Source organism: Oxyura jamaicensis, chromosome 2, assembly GCF_011077185.1.
Source record: "Oxyura jamaicensis isolate SHBP4307 breed ruddy duck chromosome 2, BPBGC_Ojam_1.0, whole genome shotgun sequence".
NCBI lineage: Eukaryota > Metazoa > Chordata > Aves > Anseriformes > Anatidae > Oxyura > Oxyura jamaicensis.
The window spans coordinates 40,792,787-40,815,835 of NC_048894.1; the positions used below are offsets into that span (position 1 = coordinate 40,792,787).

The following is a 23,049-nucleotide window of genomic DNA, read 5'->3' on the forward strand; positions in this document are numbered from 1 at the left end:
CCGTAGCTGCGTGAGCTGCTCTTTCCATGCAAGGAATAACTCGACCCTGTTTTGCTTGCCATAACACTACTTCAAGGTCATTTGTGAGATGGTTTATTTTATTTCTATGAGAGAGACAGTGGAGAAGAGCTACTCAACGAAGTGTCTCTTCTGAAATTTTATCAAAGAGGATGTGTTGTGTTATTTTTTGATAAAGATTTGTTGATACTGGAAGATAGAGTATTAGATTTTAGTGAAGTTTGAATTGTTCTCTAACGATGCTGATCTGTCTCCATTGTACAGGGAGTAAGCCTGGGCTCTTGTGTTTCAAATTAGATGTCTCATAAACTTGGGTGCAGAAGACCAGACCTCAATGCATATTGTCTTGCAGCCCATGTTGTACTGTCACATTGTCTGGTTATGCCATCGAGAGCTCAGGGATCAAATTTGTACAGTCCAGATCCCTGTAACAAGTGACATGGAAAACTGTTAATTTGTTAGAGCCTTTTGACAGTTTTCTTCTACAAGGAGGGCGCTCAATTTGCCTCTTCCTGCAGCTTGAAGGAGAAGCTTAATGTATAAGTACTTGTTTTTTCCCTTTGGGTGCCTCTTCGGATGAACACTGCTACTAAATCAGAACATCCAGGAAATAATTTTAAATTGAAAAGGAGTGCAAATAATAATAATAATAATAATAATAATAATAATGAGAACAAATAAAGGCAAGAAGATAGTTGTTATTAAGGTAAGGCAACTCCATTATGCTCAACCCTCTCCTATAAAGAGAAAAGTACATGGAAAGAAGAGAATAAGCAGGAATACTTTACTCCTTTAATTCTGCTGAGGGCTTAAGTCCTCCTTGTACTAAAGAGACAGTCAAAACCTTTTCTTGGCAACATTTCCTGCTGCTTTCTAAGTCAGTTATTAGTTATTTTACTAGTTTATTAGGAACATTTTTTGTAGCATAATTTATGCATGGCAAGGCGTGAACGTAAAACCGTACAGATACATTAACTGCCTTCCACAGGGTATGCAGAATTAAGCCCTATGAGTTTTGGGGTCTTTTTTCTTAGTTTGGGGGATGAGGTGGGAAGATAACCATGTGGCTAATGAGCTGTGCAATAATGGATGAGGAACATTTTAAAATATTCCCTAGAAACCAGGAAATGTAGGGAGAGTAAGGCAATTAAGGGGATCCCGGTCTTAACACTTTATTATGTATATTTATAATGAGTATTTAATCTAACGCTGTGTGATGGATTAGAAAAGAGGGGGCGGCAAGCCTCTTCCTCTTCATACATTTAGGTTTTCCCTCCACTGAAGATTTACTCGGGGCAGATTGTTTAACTTCAGCTGGTTAGAGGCATTCCAGCACAACAGCATTTCACTGAAAAATAACACTCTCTCGAATCCCAGAACGCATAGTTGTAGGCACCGCGGTTTGTTCAGATGTGCAAAAGCTCGGGATGAGTTACGAGGGGGCCGGCACGGATCCCTGTCGGTTCCTGTCCTCCACGCTGCGTGTCCTGGGCCCAGCCGGGCTCGCCTGCGACATGTCTGCCGCGCAGCCTGTGGCTCGGGGCAGTCCCGCAGCTGTTCCTGGGCTCTTTCACCAACTGAACAAAGCTCCGCTTTTGGAAATCCCGACTTCCAGCTCGTGCTCTCTGTCAGGGGTGTTTCCCAGCAGCAGTATCTTGAGGACCTCTCCTAAAAAATCTTTTAAGAAGGCCATCCTTGCTGGAAGGAGGTGCTGAACCTGTGTGTGATAAGTTCAGGGCCCAGTTCCACGCTGTCGAAGGCCATGGAAGTTTTGTCATCAGCTCAGTGAATTCAGGTGTGAGTAGAAATTGCCAGTAATTCCAATTAATCTTGTGTTGTGCAGTAGTTGTCTGTAACACAAGCTTCTGTCAACTGGGGCACACCACCCTCATTTAATGAAGGGCCAGCTGTGCGCTGAGTCCAGGCTCCTTACCCAGCTCTTGGCTTCCATTTCAGACGTCATCTAGTGTCCAAGTTGCATCCTTTGTTTTCATAGAGAAGTCTGGGAAAACTAGGTCAGTTTATCCAAGTAGAAATTATTATTTTATTGAGTTAACTCTGTGGTGACCCGCCGCCTGTTTGCCTTCTCAAAACGAACTCCCTTGTGTGCAGTAAGGCTTGTGCTGGAAGTTGCAATGGCCTCAGTAATCACTTTGATTTCAAATCAACAATAAAAAGGCTTCTTTTTTTAGTATCTTGCTGTTTCCTGGAAACAAGTGTCTGTCTGCTTCGCTCCTTGTATGTTCGCTAGATCAGACTGGTCTGGTGTACTGTGAAAGCACTTAATGTGGGCAGGTTATGTGCTGGCATTACTGGGGATATTTTAAAAAATCTTATGGAGAAGTCAGGATCTGATGCTACTTGACCCTGTCTGGCAGAATTAAGTTCTTTAAGCCCGTCCTGTAGTAGCTACCGTGCCTTTTTTAAAAAAATAATCTGGTCCACTTGCTCCTATTATTTCAGGTCTTAAGACACAGATAAGAAAGGTTTTTTATTATTATTATTTTCCTTTTTTTTTCCTTCCCTCCCCCCCTTTTTTTTTTAAATAGAAGAGTAGCTGGAACATATTTTAAAGAACTTCTTCAGCATTGTACATAAAAGATAGAATATATCAAAATAGACAGTCTGATAATTAGGTGCAGGCTTGTGGAGTGATTCATGTCCTAACAGGAGCGTTGAAGCAGCTGAGGTTTCTGCAGGTGTGTTGAGGGAATTAGACCCCATACTGCCACAATGCTCCTGCCACTACATAAAGCACACGTGCAGATGTCTGGAGGATCTGCATTCATACATGAAAAGCAGCCTTTCTGCCTGTGTGAATTATGGACACAACAGTATTTATTAAACACACAAGCAGCAGCCTTTGTCTACTATGTACTTTCCTCTTTGAAGAGTCGCAGTAAACCTGGTGCTCTCCCATGCTCAGAGACCCCAGGCATGAGCTGCGAGCAAGAGGCAGAAGCATTTGAAGAGCCTCAGCTTGCCTGCGTAGTGCCTCAGAGTGGGCAGCGAGATGCCAAGGTTGGAAGTGAATTTGTTTACCTGTGTCAGCCACCAGCTTCAGCCCTGCATTTACGGGAAGCTGAGGACGTGGCCAGCCAAGTGCTCCCAGCCCGGCACGGCCGGCGTGTGTTATTCCCATTGTCCAGGGAGCGTGTTGCGGCTCGGTTTAGCCTTCCACAGAGCTGACAGTCCTGTGGCTGGGAGTAAAAAGCAGCCCCCTGAACTGTCTTTTGTTTCTCCTTAGGTTATGGTTTGTTAAAGAAGGACAGTGTAATTAAAAAAAAAAAAAAAAAAAAGTAAGAACTCCCAACAAACAAATTTACAGGTTTTTTTATTCTGATTGTTCAGCTTTTGGAAAGGGGGCAGAAATAAACAAAATGCATTGTTTGAGCATAGTATTTTACTGTTTGATTAAACCATTCTTTCAGTATTATGGCAAAACCATTTTAAAGGCAAGCATTATTAATGAAAAGTAGGACCCAGTTGCAGAGCAAGTCCATGGGCAGATGCTGCCATGTGCCCACCAGCTGTGTGGGACTGCACATAAATGCAAGGCTTCAGCATTATATTTTTTTTATCTGCTCTTCCGGTGCTTTTAGGTCTACGTAGCTAAGAAATACAGTGCTTTCCTTCCCATCTCATGCTGCCAGGCTGCCTCTCCTGGTGCAGAGCAGGTCATCTGGCAGCAGCCCTGGCAGGGAGGTTGAGCGCTGCAGAGCAACACCGTCTTCCCGAAAGCATTGAGAGCTGGAAATAACCTCCTGATCCTTTTTTTTTTTTTTTTTTTCTTTTTTCCAGACATATCGACAAGCTTTTATCCTTAGGAAAAAAAATCTGTGTGTTCATAATGGCGTTTTTTCCACATTACCTTCAGAGGAATAGGTAAATAGTAGCTGAGCTATTTGCTTGATTTTATTATTCTTGGCTTAGTGGGAGGCCAGGGCAGCAAGCTGCCTAGGCTGTAATGCAGGCTAGCACTGTGGTTCAAGACTACAGCTCCCTTTCTCAAAACACATCTGGAACAACTGTTCCTGCACCTTCATGAGCTCAATTTACGGTTGCACGAGGCAATGTATTCTTTGTGCTTGATGAAATACGCAGTGCACACAGGCCTCTTCAAATGTGTTGTCAGTTGGCAGCTCTCCCGCTAGATGCACCTTTACACAATTGCACGAGACACCAGGAGGTACAAATGTGAAATTTAGCCTTGGGGGCAAAACAAAGAAATGAAACTTAGCTATGAATGCGGTATTATCCATCTGCGGATAGAGGTATTAGGTCTGATCTCCCACTACGTTACTGTAGTTTTACACTAATAGGACTCTGCCGAGATCGGTGGAGTAGCACCACTGCACAACTTAAGCAGTAGTGGTGGGAAGTTGGGGCTGTTATTTTTAAAGCTGGTGAATAACATAGGACTGAACCCTGTTTGGGGAAAGCCAAATTGCATTCACTGCATGAAACCAGCCTTAATGAAAGGGAAGAATGCAGATGGCACACCACCTGGGTGTTGCTGCTCATCCTTCACAGGAGCTGTTGCCCTGGGTGCTGAGTGGCCAAGTGTGACCAAAGGGAAGGGGTGCTGGCTCATCTCCTTTCTTTTCCCCGACAGAACTGTAGCTTTTTGATTTGCTGTGCATACAATCTGTTTTACCAAGTATAATCAGAAAGCCTAGGTTTGTACCATAGCTGAGTCTCACTCATTATATTGAGTTAACGCACTTGTTATTGGGATGTTGTTTTGTTAAAAAAAGTTTCTTAATGTTGCTGCCAGGAAAGAAGTTGCAATTTGTCATGATAGGTAACTTGCCAGTTAAGCAACAAGCAAATCAAGTTCTTTTTGTTTGTGCCCATTAGGATGAGAAATAAAATAGCTGTAGCACTTTGAACTGTACGAAGGGCTACAGTCAGGCCAGATACCAGGCAGAAACAGAGTGCAGTGTCTGGTTTTAGTTTACAGCAGTGCACTTTCCTTGCCATCAGCAATCCTGGATAATGTCCAACAAATTGAATTGATGACACTGGATAACCCCAAGTTCTCCCAGTTGCGAGCCATCCTACTACCATGACTGTCTCATAAGAAAAATTAATGTAATATTTGTAGATGAGTAGACTGGTTTACCTTTTGGTGACCCTGGAGAGAAAGGTCAGGTTCAGGATATTTTTACCTGTAATCGGTTATCCATAAAGAGTTAGTGTACCAGACTTCAAGATTGTAGCTCAAAAGGGCAGTTGCTTTGAGAAGGTAGCTCGAAAGGGCACTTGAACAGCTGAAATCAGATGAGACAGATTTAATGGCCTCTTAGTGACTTCTGACTGAAAGTTCAGAGTTTGAAATTTAGGAATTTTTCTTTACCCAGCCTGTGAAAAACAACTGTGCTATTTTTTGTAGTATAGATTAATAGGAATTTAATGTCAGGCTGACTATTTAGAAGTGTTTTTCAACTGCTGTGTATGCATTTAGTCACTTCAGCTGTAAGGAAGAGAAAGAATAATCACGTCGTGTTTGTGGTTGTGTATATTTTTAGCTAATGTGTTTAGACACTGCTGTTCCATAAAAGCTGTCCAGTTCCCCAGACTATTTCAGTTTAACCAGCTGTATGCAGAATTTTATCTAGACAGCTGAAGAAGTTTCTAGTAAATCCACTGGGATTTTGGCAGATGAAAAAGTAGATGGCAACCACAGCGATACTTCAGTTCCCTGGGGATTTTAGTTTCAGGGGGATTCTCCCCCAGGTCAGCACTGTGCAGCTGCAAGTCTGGGAAACCTCCCGGGATGGAGTGGTTGATCCCAAAGCTCCTTTGGAGTTCATCACTGACCAGGGAAAGGGATGGCTGCCAATATCCTCCAGGTGATGCTATTACTCTGCAAAGCCAGTTGCAGGTGCCATGGTCAATCTTAATAAAAAATGTGTTTTTTTTTTTTACATCAAAGTAAGGAAGTGACTGATGTCATGCAGGATATTGAGAGAGATGGGGCAGGGCATGAACAGGGAGGGTTTAATCTGCTTTTGTAGATTATTTCAACAACAGCACTAGGTGAATTATGACATTGTGGAACCTGCCTATGGAGAAGCTCCATCTAACAGGAATTTCTGGCAATATGTAACTTGAGGTGATGCTTACTTGAAATACAGACGGAAACATGAGTGGCTGAGTTGTGTCTTAGCTTATGGGTTATTTCCATTGCAGATATGTTGGTGGGCCTTCATAGGAAATATTTGTGTTTTATCCTACTTGAAATTATTAATGGTAGCCTTCGGAAGCTTGTTAAGCTTCAGATTCCAAGAGTTTCTGGATTATCCTATTTCACGGTGGCAATTAGTTGGTGATATTAAAGCACTCGGAGAATGGAAATCTCAGGCCAAAAGCTATCTAAACAGTTTACCATTAATGTATAATCATGTCTCTCCGTCTAGTTTGATTGCAACATGCAGGGAGAGACGGACGGTAAGGGAGATGAAGGAGTCTGCTTTCGGTTCAGCCCATGGCACACGTTCCATGCCCCGTGTATCCTGGCTCTGACTAAGCTGCTCCACTTTCTGCCTCATCTGGCTGCCACACCTGCGTGCTGTTTCTGCTGGGTTTGTTTCACTCATTTGCTTGCTTTCTGTCTTTTAAACTTTTCAGCTTTGGAATTCCTAATTTCTGTTTAGGAGTTGTTTTGTGGGGTTTGCTTCCATCTGTATTTCTGGACTTCGAACAGTTCTCATTGTGTTGGGTACGTTCTGCAGAACTGGAACCAGCCCTGAAATGATGTAGTCAATATACAGGTAGACTTTATCAGGATATCCCTGGGCCTGGAAGCAGTTTATGAGGTTCCTGTTTTGTTTTGTTTTTCTAGCTGAAACACTTTATGGAGCCTTCTCTAAGTATTTCCCACATTCACTCCAAATCAGCATTTAGAGCCAGTTTGTTGTTGTTGTTGTTTTCCTTCCATTTCAGGTCTTGGATTGGCAGTTTTAGATATCCAAAGCATGGCAGATGTTTTTGTTTCCATCTCTCTTAAAAGCAAAAAAATAAAAAAAATAAAAAGGTTGTTTAAGAAGCAAGCAAGCAAAATAAATAAATACGATTCTATGTCATTTCCTTATTTATCTTGAAAATGATAATAAATTAATAAGAAAAAGAATACAAAAGCCATACCTTTCAGCTGTTTCCAATGGGTATTTCTTGTAGCTTATTGTTCTGCACTGGCTTGGTTATTTTGATCCTACATCTGAGTTCGATCGGTGTTGTTTTTCTTCAAGGGACTAGAAACTCCTTTTTTTGCTCATTCCATCTACTAATATTTCAGGGATGTGACACTAGCAGGTGCCAAATTTCATGTCAAAAATAAAATTTTCAGGCTGATGGAATCCTTGAAACCACAGATCAAGTTTCAGGCCGGTTGAATAAAGCTGTAGAGCATCCATTTGTATCATTCATTCATATAATGAAACCTGCTCTTTTAACTCAGTTCTTGATATATTAACCCTGCAGTTATCCTCATACATAAATGGGAGATGTGTTGCTTTCGTCGGTTATAATAGGATATAACCATATAAATCCCCTGTGCATGAATGGAAAAATAGAGCCCCTTAGGCTATAGGTATCAAAGGTCTCCCCTATACTTACAATAGCCTAATAAGGTTATTTTGGAGGCACAGGTAATTACTCATGGACTCCCTATAGCTAGTGATTCATTGTTCACCGCTGAAGCATTTCTACATGAATTATGTTTTAAACAAGCAAATCCTTGGCCTTCGCTTTCTTGGGGGGAAAAAAAGAGGACTTAAGGGATACAAAATTCCACCGTTTTCTGTTAAAATGTACTGCTTGCTAGTTAAGAGCATTGTGTTGTTTGAACCAATTTAAATGTACCGCTGTGTTTTGTACTGCTTTGGATACATGAATGTGTGCTTCTGAATTTTGTGTTTTGATGAAAATATTATTGTTGTGATTAATTTGATATTTAGAAAAGAATGTGGACACAAGATCTCTGTGCTATGAATAAAACAGTCGGAGTTAACTGTCCCTGGGGATAGAATCAATCACTGTTGTAGAAGAGGGTGACATTTAAAAAAGAAACTCAGAAGAAAATGTCATGCTTAAAAAATTAGATTTAAATGCACTAGCTCCTGATTGATTTTTATTGCACTCAGATGGATACACTGATTGATTATCAGTCTTACAAATGTTTAGTACCTTTCTCACTTCTCTAATAATCAGAATAATCTAATTTTCAATGTCATTTAAGTTACTGTATTCAAGGTTACAATAGATCATATTTCTAATAAAACATAGCAATTATGTAATGAATAATACAGAGCTGCAAGGCAGAGTTCAGATTCACCTTCCTCAAAAAAGAAACCACCACCCATGACTGGAGCAGCCAGTGTACGCAGAGTCAACGTGCAGGATGATGATGTCCTTCGGGTTTGCGGTGCTTTCCCCTGCTGCTGAGCCGAACCCGGGGCGTAATGCCAGAGGTTCCTGGAGCGCTGGTCAGGGCTCACTTGCCATAGCCGAGCAGTATTTCTCAACAGGAAAGCAGGGGCAGGTTTGAATGCTTTAATCTATGTCCTCGCTCTGCGCCTGGGGAAAAATGAGAGCGTGCCAGGTTCTCATGAAGTTTCCTTCATGATTGTTTCTCTGCACTCCCTCTTAATTTTGAGACATGTCTGCGGAGAGATACTATCTCGCTTAACTCGAGATGTTTTCTTGTGGCGACTGCGCCAGACGGCCGACCTTGTTGGCTTCTCTGAATTAGCTCCACAATATGCAATTTTCAGTGGAGTTTGGTTTTGTACTTGAGGCCCCGTGCAAGACGGCGTACTCGTTACTGGCTTTGTCCATTAGAAGCAAGAGTTTTTAATGAGAAATGTGCATTGCCTCCGATTGTTCTCCATATGTCAAAGCTCCGTTTTGGCATGAGAATTTGTTTTAAGATAGTTTCCTGTTGTTTTTAAAGACTGAGCGGCTTTGCCTGAAAGAAAACATTATTTCATCTGGAAATCACGACCCAGGAAAGCCAATCCATTTATAACTACCTGGTGTTCTGCATCTTGTAATGCTGTGTTTGGCTTGCAGTTGTATTGCTAGGAAACAGGAACAGGGTTCTTACCCTTCTGAATTGATGGCATCTCGGTTTGTCAAGCGTGATTGTGTTGTTTTCAAGATTATTTTGTGTACTTTCTTTACTTATGGTGGAGCTGGCTTGGAGCTTATGCAAAAGGTCAGGTGGTGGTTAACTCTCTTCCTGTGCTGCTCACCCTGCGGCAGGAGAAGGCTGTTACATCCCCTACAAAAAGGGAAAAACAGCCTCCTGGAGCACAAGCTGTTGGAGAGGTTCCCCCGTTTCCATGCCTGCTGCCATCAGCTCCGGTGTGTGGGGGCCTTCAGTGATGTGTAGCAAGGCGCTGCCTTCATCTGGGGGTTTGGAGAGTCTGCCTCATTGTCCTCTTTCGGGGTGTGAGGTCTGATGTGATTCAGGGTTTTTTTTTTCCAAGGGGACTGTTGTGAAAGCCATTCCTGCGCACTGCCGTAAGTTGTGGTGAGCACAGTTTAGTGAAAGCTGATGGGGAGAAAGGAGGTGCACAGTGTCTGGGGGAAGTCAGGCATGTATCCTGATGGAGCAGGCTTGGCAGAGGCGCTAGTTAAGTGCTTCGCATGTTTGACTGAAATGGGCCACAGCTGCTAACTTGCTAGACTTAGCGATTTTAAGCAGCTACATCTGGAATTAGAGTGTCGGGATGTAAAGGGACCAAGGCTTGCACCCCTGCAAGCAACTCGGCTTTCCTGGAAGTGTTGGGTGCAAGGCTGAGCGTCAACCTCGCCACGTGGGCACAGCACCATTGGTCCTGCCCTTCCAGCCGGGAACGCTGCCGGCCTTCAGCAAAGGATCGCTCCGAGGGGCCGCAGAGCCACTGGGACAGCGGCGCCCTGCCTGCCATGTGCTGCCCTCCTCCCTGGGCTTTCCTGTGCGAGGAGTGCTCAGAGGTGCTTCTGAGAGCTGTTAGCTTAACAAATAGCTTCGAAATACTTAAGGACAAGAGAAGTGTGGTTTTGCAGGAATGCAAACTGACTGGATACACTGGGAGTTGTCAAAACAGGAACAAAAACAGTTAACTAGTACACAAAGCTATTCAAAGGTCACAGGGATCTCAGGGAGGCAAAACAGCAATGATAGCATTTTGAGTCATGAATTTATAGCTGATTAATCATTATAATACATGAAAGGTGCTGTCAAACTATCTTCTGGGCGTCTGGGGCAGCAAAAGTCATGCAAGTAATTGGAAAAATGGTGTTGTCGTGAGTTGGAGGTTCTTTTCCACAGCACACGTTTCCGCCGCCGCTAACAAAGGGGAGTATGAGAAGTTGGTATGCCTTAATTTTACCTGAGGATCTAGAAACTGCCTAAATCTCTTGGGCTGGATCCCAGACTCTTCCAAAGCCAAGTGGTGACTGAATTTGGTGGGCCTGAGGGGGTTGCATTTAAGACTGGACAATTCCCAGTGTCACGACATGCGTGATAAAATCCTGCTCGAGCACAAGAATTGCTGTGTGGTTGCTAAATGAGAGAGCTGAGGTCCTCTGAGAGAAGCTGTTCATGCCTTCCTATCCTTAGCTTTATCTACAGCTGGCCCCACTTTCCTTGGAGAAAGGCATCCATCCCTGCTACGGCTTCAAGCCAAAGGGAGAAAACGTGTCCGAGGCTGAGGAAGGCAGCGGGAGACCTGCGGCAAAGGAAGCGGGGATGTTCAGCCCCTTCTTCCATCAGGCGGTGGGTGAACATCAGAGGGCAGGGGCTGGTCCTTAACATCAGGACAACACAAAGCCCTGCCGCAGCTCCCTGGAGGTTTCTGGGTGTGGGAGCACAAGTCCCAGCCTGCGCGTCCGTCGGGGTGACAAGGAAGCTGTCACGGGGAGATGGATGGGAGCAGACGTGCTCAGGCCTGGGCGTGCGGCGCTCAGCTGTCCAGGCAGCGCTCGTGGCGTACCCACATACAAAGATACGCCTTTCTTCATTCTCTTCACCACACGCACGCCTTATTTTTGTTTGAATTTTGTAACTTCCAGTATTTCTCACAGGGCGAGGGAGCGTCCACACTGTCCCCTGTTGGGAGCTCTTAAATAATGCAACCGTTGAGTCAGAATTTAGTGCCCAAGTAATGAAATTCATAACCTGAGTTTTCCACAGCAGCATTAACTGTGACACAGATTCATCACTTTCATATCATCATTAAAAGGCAGTGGAATTGCATCTGGGATTGATGTGATCATATGCATGTAAAGACCAAGATACAAAAAGGTGTGATTTATGTGATATGAGCATAAGCTGTAATCCAGAACTATTCCCACATGCAGCGTGACAGTTCCTGTTCCCGGAGCACTGATGGCTTTGAAATTTACTGTGTAAATGTGTGTGCTTGTGTTTTTATTTAACTCTTTTAAGCATAGTGTTGTCTTAATCTTTTCCTCTCTTTTTGAGTTGAATTATACATGCGGTTGAATTTGTATAATAGTTCAACGTTATAGAAATCCTTTATATGTTTGGAGCACTTCATTGTGTTATCTTACAGAGAATGCAGAAACACAGCTGAGTCTGATGTAGCTTTAGAAAAATGTAGAAAATATGAAAAATACACATAAAGCAAGAAGATAAATGTTATTTGGGTTTTACTGTTATTACAAAGACTGACAGAATCGTAGAAAAAAAGGTAACAAAAGAGCAAAACCCGTTCTTAGTTTCCAGGACATGTTAATTCTCCCCTTCCACTCTTCCTACCCAGTGGTTTGCTCATGAAAAGAAAGGACAGAGCTGGGCCCACTTGGTGATGGGGGCTGACCAGCAGCTGTCTCTCTGATGGCCTCTGGAGGGGAAAGGACCTCAGGTGTAGCGGAAGAAAGAGCTGTGCAGTGGCAGCACGGGAGCAGTGTCCGGATTCCTGCGTGAGTTATCTCCTTGTATCTGGGAGCTCTTGGCAGCTGCTCCGAAGGCTGGCCTAAATAACGTGTTTGTCTTCCACAAGGAGTTCAAAGCTATTGAGATAAGTAGTTGCTGAGGCTGCCTGTTTAGCAAATTTGTCAATCGTAGAGCTATAAGTGAATGGGGCTTTATTACAAAGGCTTATTGCTTTTTGCGGTTGTGTAGGAGTTTACATAATTTTCTAAGGAGCTCTTTTATCTCCCAAGTACAGCAGTGATTAGGATTTACTTCTGGAGTGCGGTGGCCGTTGGGAGCACTCGAGCTGTACGTGTTGGCCCTGGACGTTTTTTCAATGCCTGAGACTGATTTGCACTCTGCCCTGGGATCCAGTGAACAAGGCAGCTTTAGGAGAGTGTTTGTAAAAACCTGGGGGGATCCATCCAACTCCCCCCGACCTGACTACCCTGCTAGCACTGAACCTTCACAAGAAAGCACCTCATTGCCTTCCCTGTCCACTTTTCTTGGCATCCTTTGAGCCTCTGTTACTCCAGACATGAGAACTGATGGCGTTCAAGGTTAGGCTGTAAACCATCGAGGTGCTCAGCATCCCAGCCCTGATCCAGCAAACCCATAACTGTCTTCAGTGTGGATCTTTTCGCACAATTAAAGTCAAGTGCATCCTTAAAATACTTGCTGGAGTAGGGTCAGAGTTCTCTCAGTTGCAAACCTTGAGTCAGAAAACCAGAGGTGTTCATTGCATGGAGCATGTGCCTGATCAACTCATAAAGCAGCAACAACATTCGCTGTCCTACCTGTTGTTTTCTCTTGTGTGCCTGACGTTATTTCTGTAGATGTCCCTGATTCTGCTGCATTCCCAACTGTCTATTTTCCCACATCGCTCTTGATTTTCCTTCAGAAATGATACCCAGAGAATCAAAACCTCCTCTTTTGCCTGAAACGTGCAGTGTTTGTCTGCATCTTTGCCTTGTTGTGGTTCGCAGACACGGAGCAAGCAACCCAAAGATGTGGTGCCACGGAGATGGGCCTGGGGAACCCCCTGGGAAAGAGAGCCAGCTGTGGGCTTCTGCCAGTTTCACAATGCTTCACTCCCTACAGCACAGAGAAATGCTTTTTCTGGAGGGGGACAGTACAAGTGAGACTCAGCAGGTGTAGGCTGGTCGTCCTCACATGTGCCAGGTACACCAGTCACCCTCTCAGAATTCAGGGCACTGACCTAAATATCACGAGGTTTTCAACACGGGTGGATGTTGGTGTTATTTTCTGTTTGTCCAGCAGCATTTAGTCTTTGGGGTCTTCACTATTGATACTGAGTCTTTGGGGAGAGGGATTGATTTGGTTTGGCTTTGTTGTAAAGCCTGGGTTCCTTGTGCATCTGGTTACACTTACAATGTTAGCTCTAGCTAACAAGAAGCCTCTTGGTAAAACACACAAACACCGGCACTACTGCGGACACAGACCGATCTCCTGGGCACCTCTTGTAAAAGGAAGCTATTTTCACTAAAAGAACAGAGAGTATGGTGATGGCGCAGCTGTCATATTTTATTACAGGACACAAATACAAGGGAAATCAATTACAGAATGAGTGCAGCACAATGCATATTTCTAATAATCCCCCACAACCCAGCAAGGGTAGAAGGCTGGTCTGAGTGCAGGAGCAGATGGCAAGCAACTTTAGCTAGCTTCACTGCAATTTTTGCTCTTTCAAGTGTTTGTGCTTCTCCTTTGATCTTCAGATCTTGAGTTTAATGTTTCATTTTCTTTCACTGACTGTTTTCAAATTTAACTTTCCCCTCAAATAATTTTTGCTGGGTGGAGTTTGCATTAAGTGTGGAGTTTGTTACATTCCATACTGTGACATCTAAAGAGACCATTACTTTCTTCAGCGTGGTTCACATCCAATAAAATACCAACTATGTCACCACAATGACTTTCTCCGTTCACCTTGCACAGCTGTAGTGATGCAATGAAAAAATCCCGCCTCACAAAGTTAGTGAAAGTGCATGTGAAATTGTGGCGGACTTTCCTGGAGGGTAGACAGTATGGGACTGTCAATAAAACGTCCAAAACAAACACCTGCGGAAGTTTGCTTTCATCACTATCCCATCAATTTCAGTTTATACAGATAAGTAATTGTGATTGTGTAATTATTCCCCGTGCGTATAACATTTCTATCTCCACTTGTATAATTAATGTTAAAAAAGTTGCAGTGTTTTGAAGTAGATCAACAAGTGTAACATAAGGTGATTGAGTAACCAGATGTGATCTGTGCTTGGTGTTCTTCTACAGCTGTCAGAAATGATAGGAACAAAAAGAAGAAGGAACCTTCAAAGCAGGAGTCCACAGAAAACTATGAAATGACAGCAGAGCTGGATGATCTCACTGAGAAGATCCGAAAAGCTCACCAGGAAACCTTCCCCTCGCTCTGCCAGCTGGGAAAATACACTACAGTAAGTATGGTTTGTAGATAATATATTCTGGATCCAGGTGGGTCAGATGAGTTTTGGATTGGAGACTTCTGATGTTTAAAATGGATGCAGGTGTACGTGCAATCCTTGCATCTCCTTAGCCATGCAAAAAACATGGATCTGCATGGAAATACATGCACTTCGCTGTAAGCATTACTTAGCAGTATTATAGGAAAGGCTACAGACTGAAAGACTAGTCCAGAAAAGAGACAAGCTTGGAGTCCATGAGTGAATACCAGCACTGATCAGAAATTTGTTGGCTTCCAGAAACATGTTCTATGCTTGCACATCAGCAGATTGCTATTTTGTTGGTGTAGAGAGCTTGTAAATGCTACTGGTGACAGCCCCAGAGCTACCAGGGTCAAGGAAAATGGGAAATGTCTAAATAAATCAGTTTCCAAAATGTTTATTTGTGCTGTATTCCTCTTCTAGTCTACCAAAATACCCCAAAGCAGCCAACACTTTTTTTGCTTTTTAGAAATGAAGAATTGTCTCTAAGTGAAGACGGTCAGTACAGTAGGAATTTCTGCAGAGGATGACTCAGAAAAGTACACTTTTTTATACAAATGCAAGAGAAAATACCATGTCAGGTTTGCCAATGCAGTAATGAAAGAGATGCTAAAAATTAACGCTAGGCAGTACTTAGAGTCCTATCAGTAGATGAGTGACTTTGTTGGTCTGTTGTTGCTGTCAGTTGTAGCAGTACTGCCTGTTTTAGAGGGATGTGCCAAATGTCCTGCTCTCAGTTGCAAGGCTGGGAGATGAGGAGTGGGATGGCTGGGCCAAGCAGCCATCTGCCTGCACACTCCTGCTCCTCTGCCCCTGACGGACACCGGGAACCCAGACTTAGGGTCCGGGTGAAAGCTCTGTCACTGAATTCCTCTGCATTTTTCAGTAAATACCCCGTTACTGAAACAAACACTAATTTTCTCAAAGAGTACTTTAGGCAAGATGCGTGGCATGAATATTCAGTGAGCAGGGTGCTGTTGTTAAGTGGCATTCTATTCTATTTATTCAGGTCAGTTCAAAAATCTCAGATCTAGGTGTAAGATTTTGAATTTAAGTGCAAGAAAAGCACATATACGTGTTGTGACATTAGAGAAGAGCATATTTTTCACATCACCAAAAGTGACGTGTTTGTTTTGACAAACATTTTTCACGTTTAATTTTGAGACCCGCATAAAATTGTTGGCACTGGGGAAGGCTTCTGTCCTCTGCATGCTTCTCTGGTGCTTTCTCTGCTCATGTTAGATGTAGTCAAAACAATCAATGTAGGCGTGCTCGTAAATACTACCGTAGTAGGCAAGCACAGCCAGACCCCCGGGGACTAGTGCAGCGTGCGAGGCTGGAAGCTCAAAAACAGCCAGCTGGTGACATAACCAAAGGCAGGGCTGGGGGCTGGGGGATACATGGTGTGTCTTTTCAAGGAAATTCCTGCCTTAATGCCTTCCACCCCTCCCCACAGTACGTATGGTTGTGCCTTCATCCTGAAGGGAATAAAACCTTCCAAGCAGGCTCTCACACTTCTGCTAAAGCAAGAGTGCTTCTGAACAAGTGTGAAAATCTTCCCGGTTCAAAGACAGTGAGTTTGTGCCTCGCAGAAGAGGTGATCGGGTGTCCACAGCTGGGACACGTAGCCAGACTGGTATGCGTGCCAGAGTTTATTGCTTGCAGGCTGCCTTGCAAATGACCTGGCTATCCCAGAGTAACGTATCGTATACCTCCAAATGGGAATGTGTTCTTACGTACTTGTGTGTTACCCTCTGAGCTGGAAGAGCACTATGGTGGGTGTGTTGGTACTTAGTACTGGTGATTGTCCAAGCTCTGGATGGTTGAAAGGTAAACCTGGGCACCTATATGCTTGCATTATGTATTGGATACTTAAGGTCCATAAATATTTTAGCTCTTGAAATGATACACGTGGAAACTGGAGAGTGTCTTGTCATGAATGAAGCCATATTATACTGCTGGGGCCTTCATTCTTGAGTTCCTGTTGACCCTCCTGGGGAGTTGATGTCCCTGAAGAAATTTCAGAGCCTCTACTGAGAGCACCTGGATTTCGATAACGGATGAATCTGAACTGTCAAGGAGTCCCAGGTAACCCTGATCTGTCTCTGAGGCTGGGTATTGCATATTTCTCTCAGGACAGACTGAACGACTTCTTGTTCTTATTGTTGTTTTTTTGGAAGTCCATAGCAGTTAGCTGCACGTGGTTGAAGTCCCTGCCACTTGGTCATGTTTTGGTACTGTACAAGTTGCAATAACAAAATTATACTGAAAGAGTTATCTTTGGCTTACCTTGAGAGCTACACAGCTTCCTTCAACAGCTGCATCAAAACTAGTAGTGGCAGTGCTAAATATTAACTGTCTTCTTGCTTCGTTCCCATAATCTCTGTGTGAAATGTGGGGTATTTAAATCTGTCTTCCAGCTAAGGTCTGGCAACCACTCCAGCATTTTAGGTAGGAATTCAGTGTAACAGCTCGTTTTTGTGAGTGTTATCTTTGCCTGGCTTTCAAAGGGACAGAGTGCAGCACTCCTGCAGTTGCTTGCACCCAACAAAGAACCTCGGGGATTCAAATATTGCTGAATACCCCTCTGGCTGGAGTAAGGGGACTTCATCTCCAGCTGTCTGTGAGGCGAGGGGAGAAAAACTTCCTGTAGGCACAGAGGATCCCTGACTTGCAAATGCAGGAGGTGTTTGTGCTGATGGAGAGGGACACAGCTTCAATACCCAGACATAACAACATGAGCTGTTGATCAAATGGCAGGATTCAGGTGATAGTCTTTCCTTTTGAGACACTTGAAACAGAGATCAGAAGTCACAACTAGCACATGACCCTTTTTCTAAATGCTGAGCCCAAGGGGAGCTAGAAGCTTGCGATGCTTTACTCTTCTTGATAGTAACAAGCTAGTACAGGTAGAAAATAGCCAGTCGAGCTTTCCTGTCTGGTCCTGCAGGCTAACATTCATGCAACGTGGTGCTCTCATGCTGCAAAGCATATGGATTGCTTCTGTAACCTTACAGGTTTTTTGTTGTTGTTGTTTGTTTGTTTTTTAAGTGAGAGGCAAGAAATTAGCACATTTTATCAAAGTGGATTTACAGATTTACTTGAATTTCTTGAGCTTCACACTTTGTAGTGATAGGAACAGTGGACAGAAGAACCTGCTCCGTACGTGCGATTCCTGTACGCCTTTGGTTATGTGATCTTTTGGGCTGATGTAAAACACGGTTTTGTTAGTTGCTGAAAAGAGCAAAGAATGTAAGTATAAGAGGGTGGAATAAAAAGAGCTTGCAGAGATACAGCCATAAAAAAAATCTGTTCAGCCATTTAGCTTGCATATCCGACTCCTCTTCTTGAACACCACAGCCTGCATTTCCTGCAGGAAAGGTTATGTGGTTATTTTTTTCCCGTTGTCTACTTTTATCTGCTCAGAAAAAGGTTTTGGAAAAGCATTTTCAATTACATTTCTTTTATCCATCTGCTCTTTAAAAGGAAAAAGTGTCCCTATCTGTAATAATTACTGTGCTTTGCATAGTTAATAAAAGTCTACTTAAAATAATGGGGGAATAGCACTTGTATTAAATTCCCTGGGTCATTTGACTTAACAGTTGCATTTGGTAGGCAGGGGCAAGTATAGTTCTGTCGATGATGAGAATCAGCAAGCTGTTTAAACGTAATGGATTTCAAAAGTCCATCATAAATAGATCTGTTTTATTACTGTCATCCAGGTAAGAGAAAGTGGCCCTAGTAATTTCTCTAGAGATGTCATACTTTATAGTATAATTGAGTGTAACTATACTGCTTGTCCCTTGAGACTGGCATTATTTGTACGTCTACAGCTGTGTTACATCCAGCATCATGATAAAGGGAGGATAAAACAGAAAATAATTTTTACTCTGTGGACCTTGCTTCAGGTTCTCCCCAGGTTGCTCTTTGCTGGCTGGAAGCGGAGGTGTCTCCCCCCTCAGTGGCATTTTATTCTTTGTAAGTCCTTGGCGTAGAAGTTACATGCCTGTTGTTCTGTGCCATTGGAGAGGAAATAAATATCCCGACGCTGGAATTGAGCAAAGTGTGCTGTGGTCCTTGGTGAAGCTGCAGTGCATCGCTGCTTTTACTAAAGAGGCGTAGCAAGTGTTCCTGATTAGGGGATAGTGCCCCTGCGAGCCTTGTTTCATTTGTAAAGTGGATTTTAAAGACAGTAGGGATGCTGCTACTGTGTATGTTTCTGGGAGTGCCTCGTCCCGTACTGTTAATGTGAAGATAGAGCAGCCTGCAATGAAAAACAAAATGATGGAAAAAATGGGATCAATTTATGTGGCAAAAATGGCTGGTTAATTGGATTTCATAGCAAGGTTGGGTTTTTCCACTGATAAAGATGCCACTAGGGTGTATTACAGTATTGTTCTGCCATATGTGCACTGGTGCAAAGGCCTGAGAAACACGCAAGACTGCTCCTGGAAAAGACACCCAAAAAACTGCTTCAGTAAAATATTCAGGAAAAGTCAGAGCGTCTGCATGTTTTTCACAGCAAGCTTAGAGGAGATCTCCAGGCAAATTTAATCCAAGTTTCTATTTGTAACGTGCATTTTATTAACCCCTTGTTCTGTTGTTCAACCTATACATTGATATTGAGTCCACTTTGGTTTTACATATTCGGAAACGCCGCTAAAAATCTAGCGACCCTCCATGATGCTTGCAACTACATCCATTACCAAATGAAATGTTAGAAGTCTTCCCATTTGTAGCATCTCAAAGATAATGTGTAAACCACATTAGACCCAATGCCGAGGATCTGGCAACCAGCATAATAAAACACCGGGTTATTTTTGTTTTATTAACTGCCCCTTCTTTTCAGTTTGCATAATGGTGAGTTAGATTTACATTTGTTAAGACGGCTGTGCATTACTCTTAATAGAAGACGTGTCAAACTTCCCGTTGCCAGTAGTGTAGCATGATAAAGTAACCTCATATGATACTGATGAAGATTTCGTTCACACTTGCTGGTTTCATGCAACGTCTTTTTTTCCAGATGGATACCCTATTGTAAAATGATTTCCTGCTTTAGGCTCTGCTTTGTGTAGCTCTACGCTATGCCATCTTTCTATGAACTGGATAAACTGCCTATTAAATTTAATTACAGCCTGAATGACTGCACATCTTGATCTTATTTTTCCTCCAATGTACTGTATTTCACCAAGGTCCTTGAGGATGAAATAAAATAAATCTGAAGGATGCATACTCCAGTAGCCGAAAGAAATGTTTCAAAGGGCATTACAATGACTGTTAACCCATTAGTTTTGGACCGTTTTGAAGGCAATTCTTTAGGTTTAGCATTATAAAGACATTTTCTCCTATCTTTTTGACTGTCATTTAAAAAAAAAATAGAAATTGTTCCCAGAATAAAAATTCAAATAGAAGTGGTGAGGTTAATTTCTTATCCCTTAAGAAGGAGGGGAGCAGGGCAGAGCATGTATGCATCTTTAAACTCTTCATCATGATTAGCATTTATTTTTTGTAATAGTGGCCTAGTATAAATATTACTGGCTGGAATCTCTGCTCTGTTGCAAATGAAGGTGACCGTCAGGCTGGTGGTCCCCCAGGACCCATCGTGACTTTCCCATGTGCGACCACAGTGGTGGTGGTGGAGGCAAGGCAGCAGGGGACAGGGTGAGGCAGCGGGAATGGGGCCTGGTGACAGCAACTACAACCCCTGTCCTCCCTTCAGCTCCTTCAGTCTGTCCTTCCTGTGAAAGAACCGAAGAAAGGTGATGGCCTCCAAGGTGACAAACCACTTGGGTGCAGTTTTGGCTGGTTGGAGAGTTCCTTCCACATAAAGGATTTTCCTTTGGCTGAATTAGGGCCCCTTTACACCGCTCACTCAATATGAGGTGTCCTTGGTGCCAAATCCAACCCTGCATTTCAGAGGGGCCCAGATGGCTGAAGTGAGTGGCAGTGGGATGCCACCCGGCCATTTTGCCTCTGCTTATGCAGCATAAGACACAGCTGAGAAGAGGAGCATCTGTGTGCAAGAGAGAGAGAGGCAAAATGCAGCCACCACTGATGACTCCTTTGAAGGTCTCCAGCTGTTTCCAAGGGGGTAGATGTCCTCACCATCAGCAGTGTCAGTGGTAAGGTCACTCGAGATGTTTCCTCCAAGGAAGTGCAGTCCATGTAAACTGAAAACTTTTTGATGGATTTTTACCTGCCATGTCTGTCAGTGTCAAGTTGAGACTCCTCCCCTTGAATTTTAAAGTTATGATATACGATCGCAGGCAACACTGGATCCAAATGCTGGCAAAACGGGAAAGCGTTGCACGCTAGGAACAGAGGAGAGGAACATCAGGTATTTCAGGGCTCCATCTTCATCTGTTTTTTGAATCACAGATGGGATGGAGATGACTCCTGAGGTCTTCTATTGAGTCAAGGTCAACTCTCGAGTTGAGTCCAACTTTTGTTGGACTAATCTCAAATGACAGAAGCTTTTGAGTCAGCCAGTTCTCGTCTAATGTGCTCTTCATGTTTAACTTATTTAAGGGTTAAGTGCTTTGTCTGAATGTACAAAAACATGAATTTAATTGCAAAATTAACACACATTCTAGGAAATGACGGACTTTTCCATTAAGATACATGAATCTGTGGTCACTGGAAGATGCAGCAGGAACATCTTTGTAACACTTCAAACAGGATGCGTATTGGATGCCCCATCAAATGAGCATATAGCGTTCGTTCATCATTACACATGGTGTTTCTTGTTACGTTGTGTAAAGAAGTGCTGTTTAATTCATGGGAGACTGTAGCTTGAGAAAGCTGTAAAACCCTCGCAGGGCTACAGAGCAGATAAATTAAGTAGAACTAATTTGCTGAGATCTTAAGTATGTGAAACTATGTTCCAAATGTTGTGCTGCTTTTTCCAGATGAGGACCCAATATTCTTGTTCCACTGTTCATTTTATTTTCTGGGGTACAACTGTAAATTGTCTCTCTCAATGCTCTTATTATATAATGGCAAGGAAGAATAATGATAGTGGCATTTGGAAATGTTTAAGTGCACTTGTATTCCTTGTACAGATGGCCTCTGCAATCATAAGTAACAGAGAAATATCCAAGGAATTTTCAGGCGATTAATCCAAGTTTAAAAACAGCATCATCCCAACAGCAAACTGCAGAAATTGCCTGGAATGTTAATAGACAGCGCTTCTAGAAGGCATACTCGGTTGTTGTTTCTTTCCCTTGAAAATCACTTACTGAAAGGGATGTTTTTGATTTATGGTGCCTTCTGGCTTTCTTTCCAGAACTCTAGCGCAGACCATCGGGTTCGACTGGACCTTGGGCTCTGGGACAAATTCAGTGAACTTGCGACAAAGTGCATTATTAAAATAGTGGAATTTGCAAAACGATTGCCAGGCTTTACGAGTTTGACCATTGCAGACCAGATAACTCTACTTAAAGCAGCCTGCCTGGACATACTGGTACGTACCTTTAATATTATTACTATGGTACTGATTTATTTTCTAGTACGCTGTTACTGTAATTGACAGAAGGTTAAATACTGCCCCAGCTTTACAGTTGCATACTTACCGGTACGGTCACGAGTGCGCTCGAACATGTCTGCTAATACCGGTTATATGGATGACTGTACTTCTCAAGATACGTAGTAAGTCCTTACAGCTTGTGGATTTCGACGTAGCTGAAAGAAGGGCACATTTTGGTACCGCAGCACTCACTGAAATACATACAACTTCAGAAAAATGTCCCCAGTGTTAACACCGTGACTATGGCTCCTTCCTTCTCCCTCCAAAACATCGTGCAGCCAGGACTGTGTATGAAGAGCATCTAGGAGGAAGTTCCCTTTATGAAGTTTCAGGAAGGTGCTGTATCTCTGGTCATGAGGTGACTTGAGGAACCAGACACAAATATTTAGTGATTGTTTTGCAGGTTGTGGTGTTGGAACCTGATGTTCCTAGAGCCTGGCAGGCACTAAGCCTTCGGTACACAAAATTGCCTGCTTGGAAGTGGACTCTAGTGGACTTTGTACAAATTTGAGCAAAATATCATTTAATTTTAAATAGGCAAGCAGAAGGAAACTGTGCAGATAGGCTTGAAGTTTTCCTCCAGAGCTTGCCACTAGGTCAAGGCAAGCTATCTTCCCTCTTTGTCTCCAGTTGTTTCTGTCATGCTGACCTTCAGAGGAGCCCTCTGGGATCTCATCATTTCTTTATAAAGACCTTAGAGGTCTTCAGGCTTTTAATGGCAAATATGCTCTTTATTGCTGACCATAGCAATAGCTTTAAGTAAAACATTTAATGCTTTAAATGTGTTTTAAAGATATCAAATGTGTTTTATACATCTTTCAAATGTTTTCTTCCGAGTATAAACCTTCTGGTCCTTATTGAACCAGGTCACTTTTCAGTATGGCCAGGAAGCCCTTTGTAGGATGGCTACTGTAGGTATATTTTTTGGCATAACACAGGAGTTTAACCTGGAGAATTTGAGTTAAAGTAATTAATCGTGGAATTTCTAAAAGTGCATTGCTTCAAACAGGATCATATTGAGGAAGACATTAACTGCTGTGACCTTTTCCTCTTGTGCTGTCAAAAGCTGTTTTGAAGAATCGCATCTAGAGGACATT

The 23,049-nt window shown here is 43.0% G+C and overlaps 1 protein-coding gene across 5 annotated transcripts in view; it reads left to right on the forward strand.

Annotated features, from left to right (window-relative positions):
- RARB (retinoic acid receptor beta) overlaps window positions 1-23,049 on the forward strand; it is a 321,973-nt gene that overhangs the window by 287,408 nt on the left and 11,516 nt on the right. For all 5 annotated transcript variants that reach the window (XM_035319058.1, XM_035319059.1, XM_035319060.1 and 2 more), the window contains 2 exons: window positions 14,240-14,400; window positions 21,713-21,889. In XM_035319058.1, coding sequence (XP_035174949.1) covers window positions 14,240-14,400; window positions 21,713-21,889 — 338 coding nt within the window. The remainder of the gene's footprint in view (window positions 1-14,239; window positions 14,401-21,712; window positions 21,890-23,049) is intronic.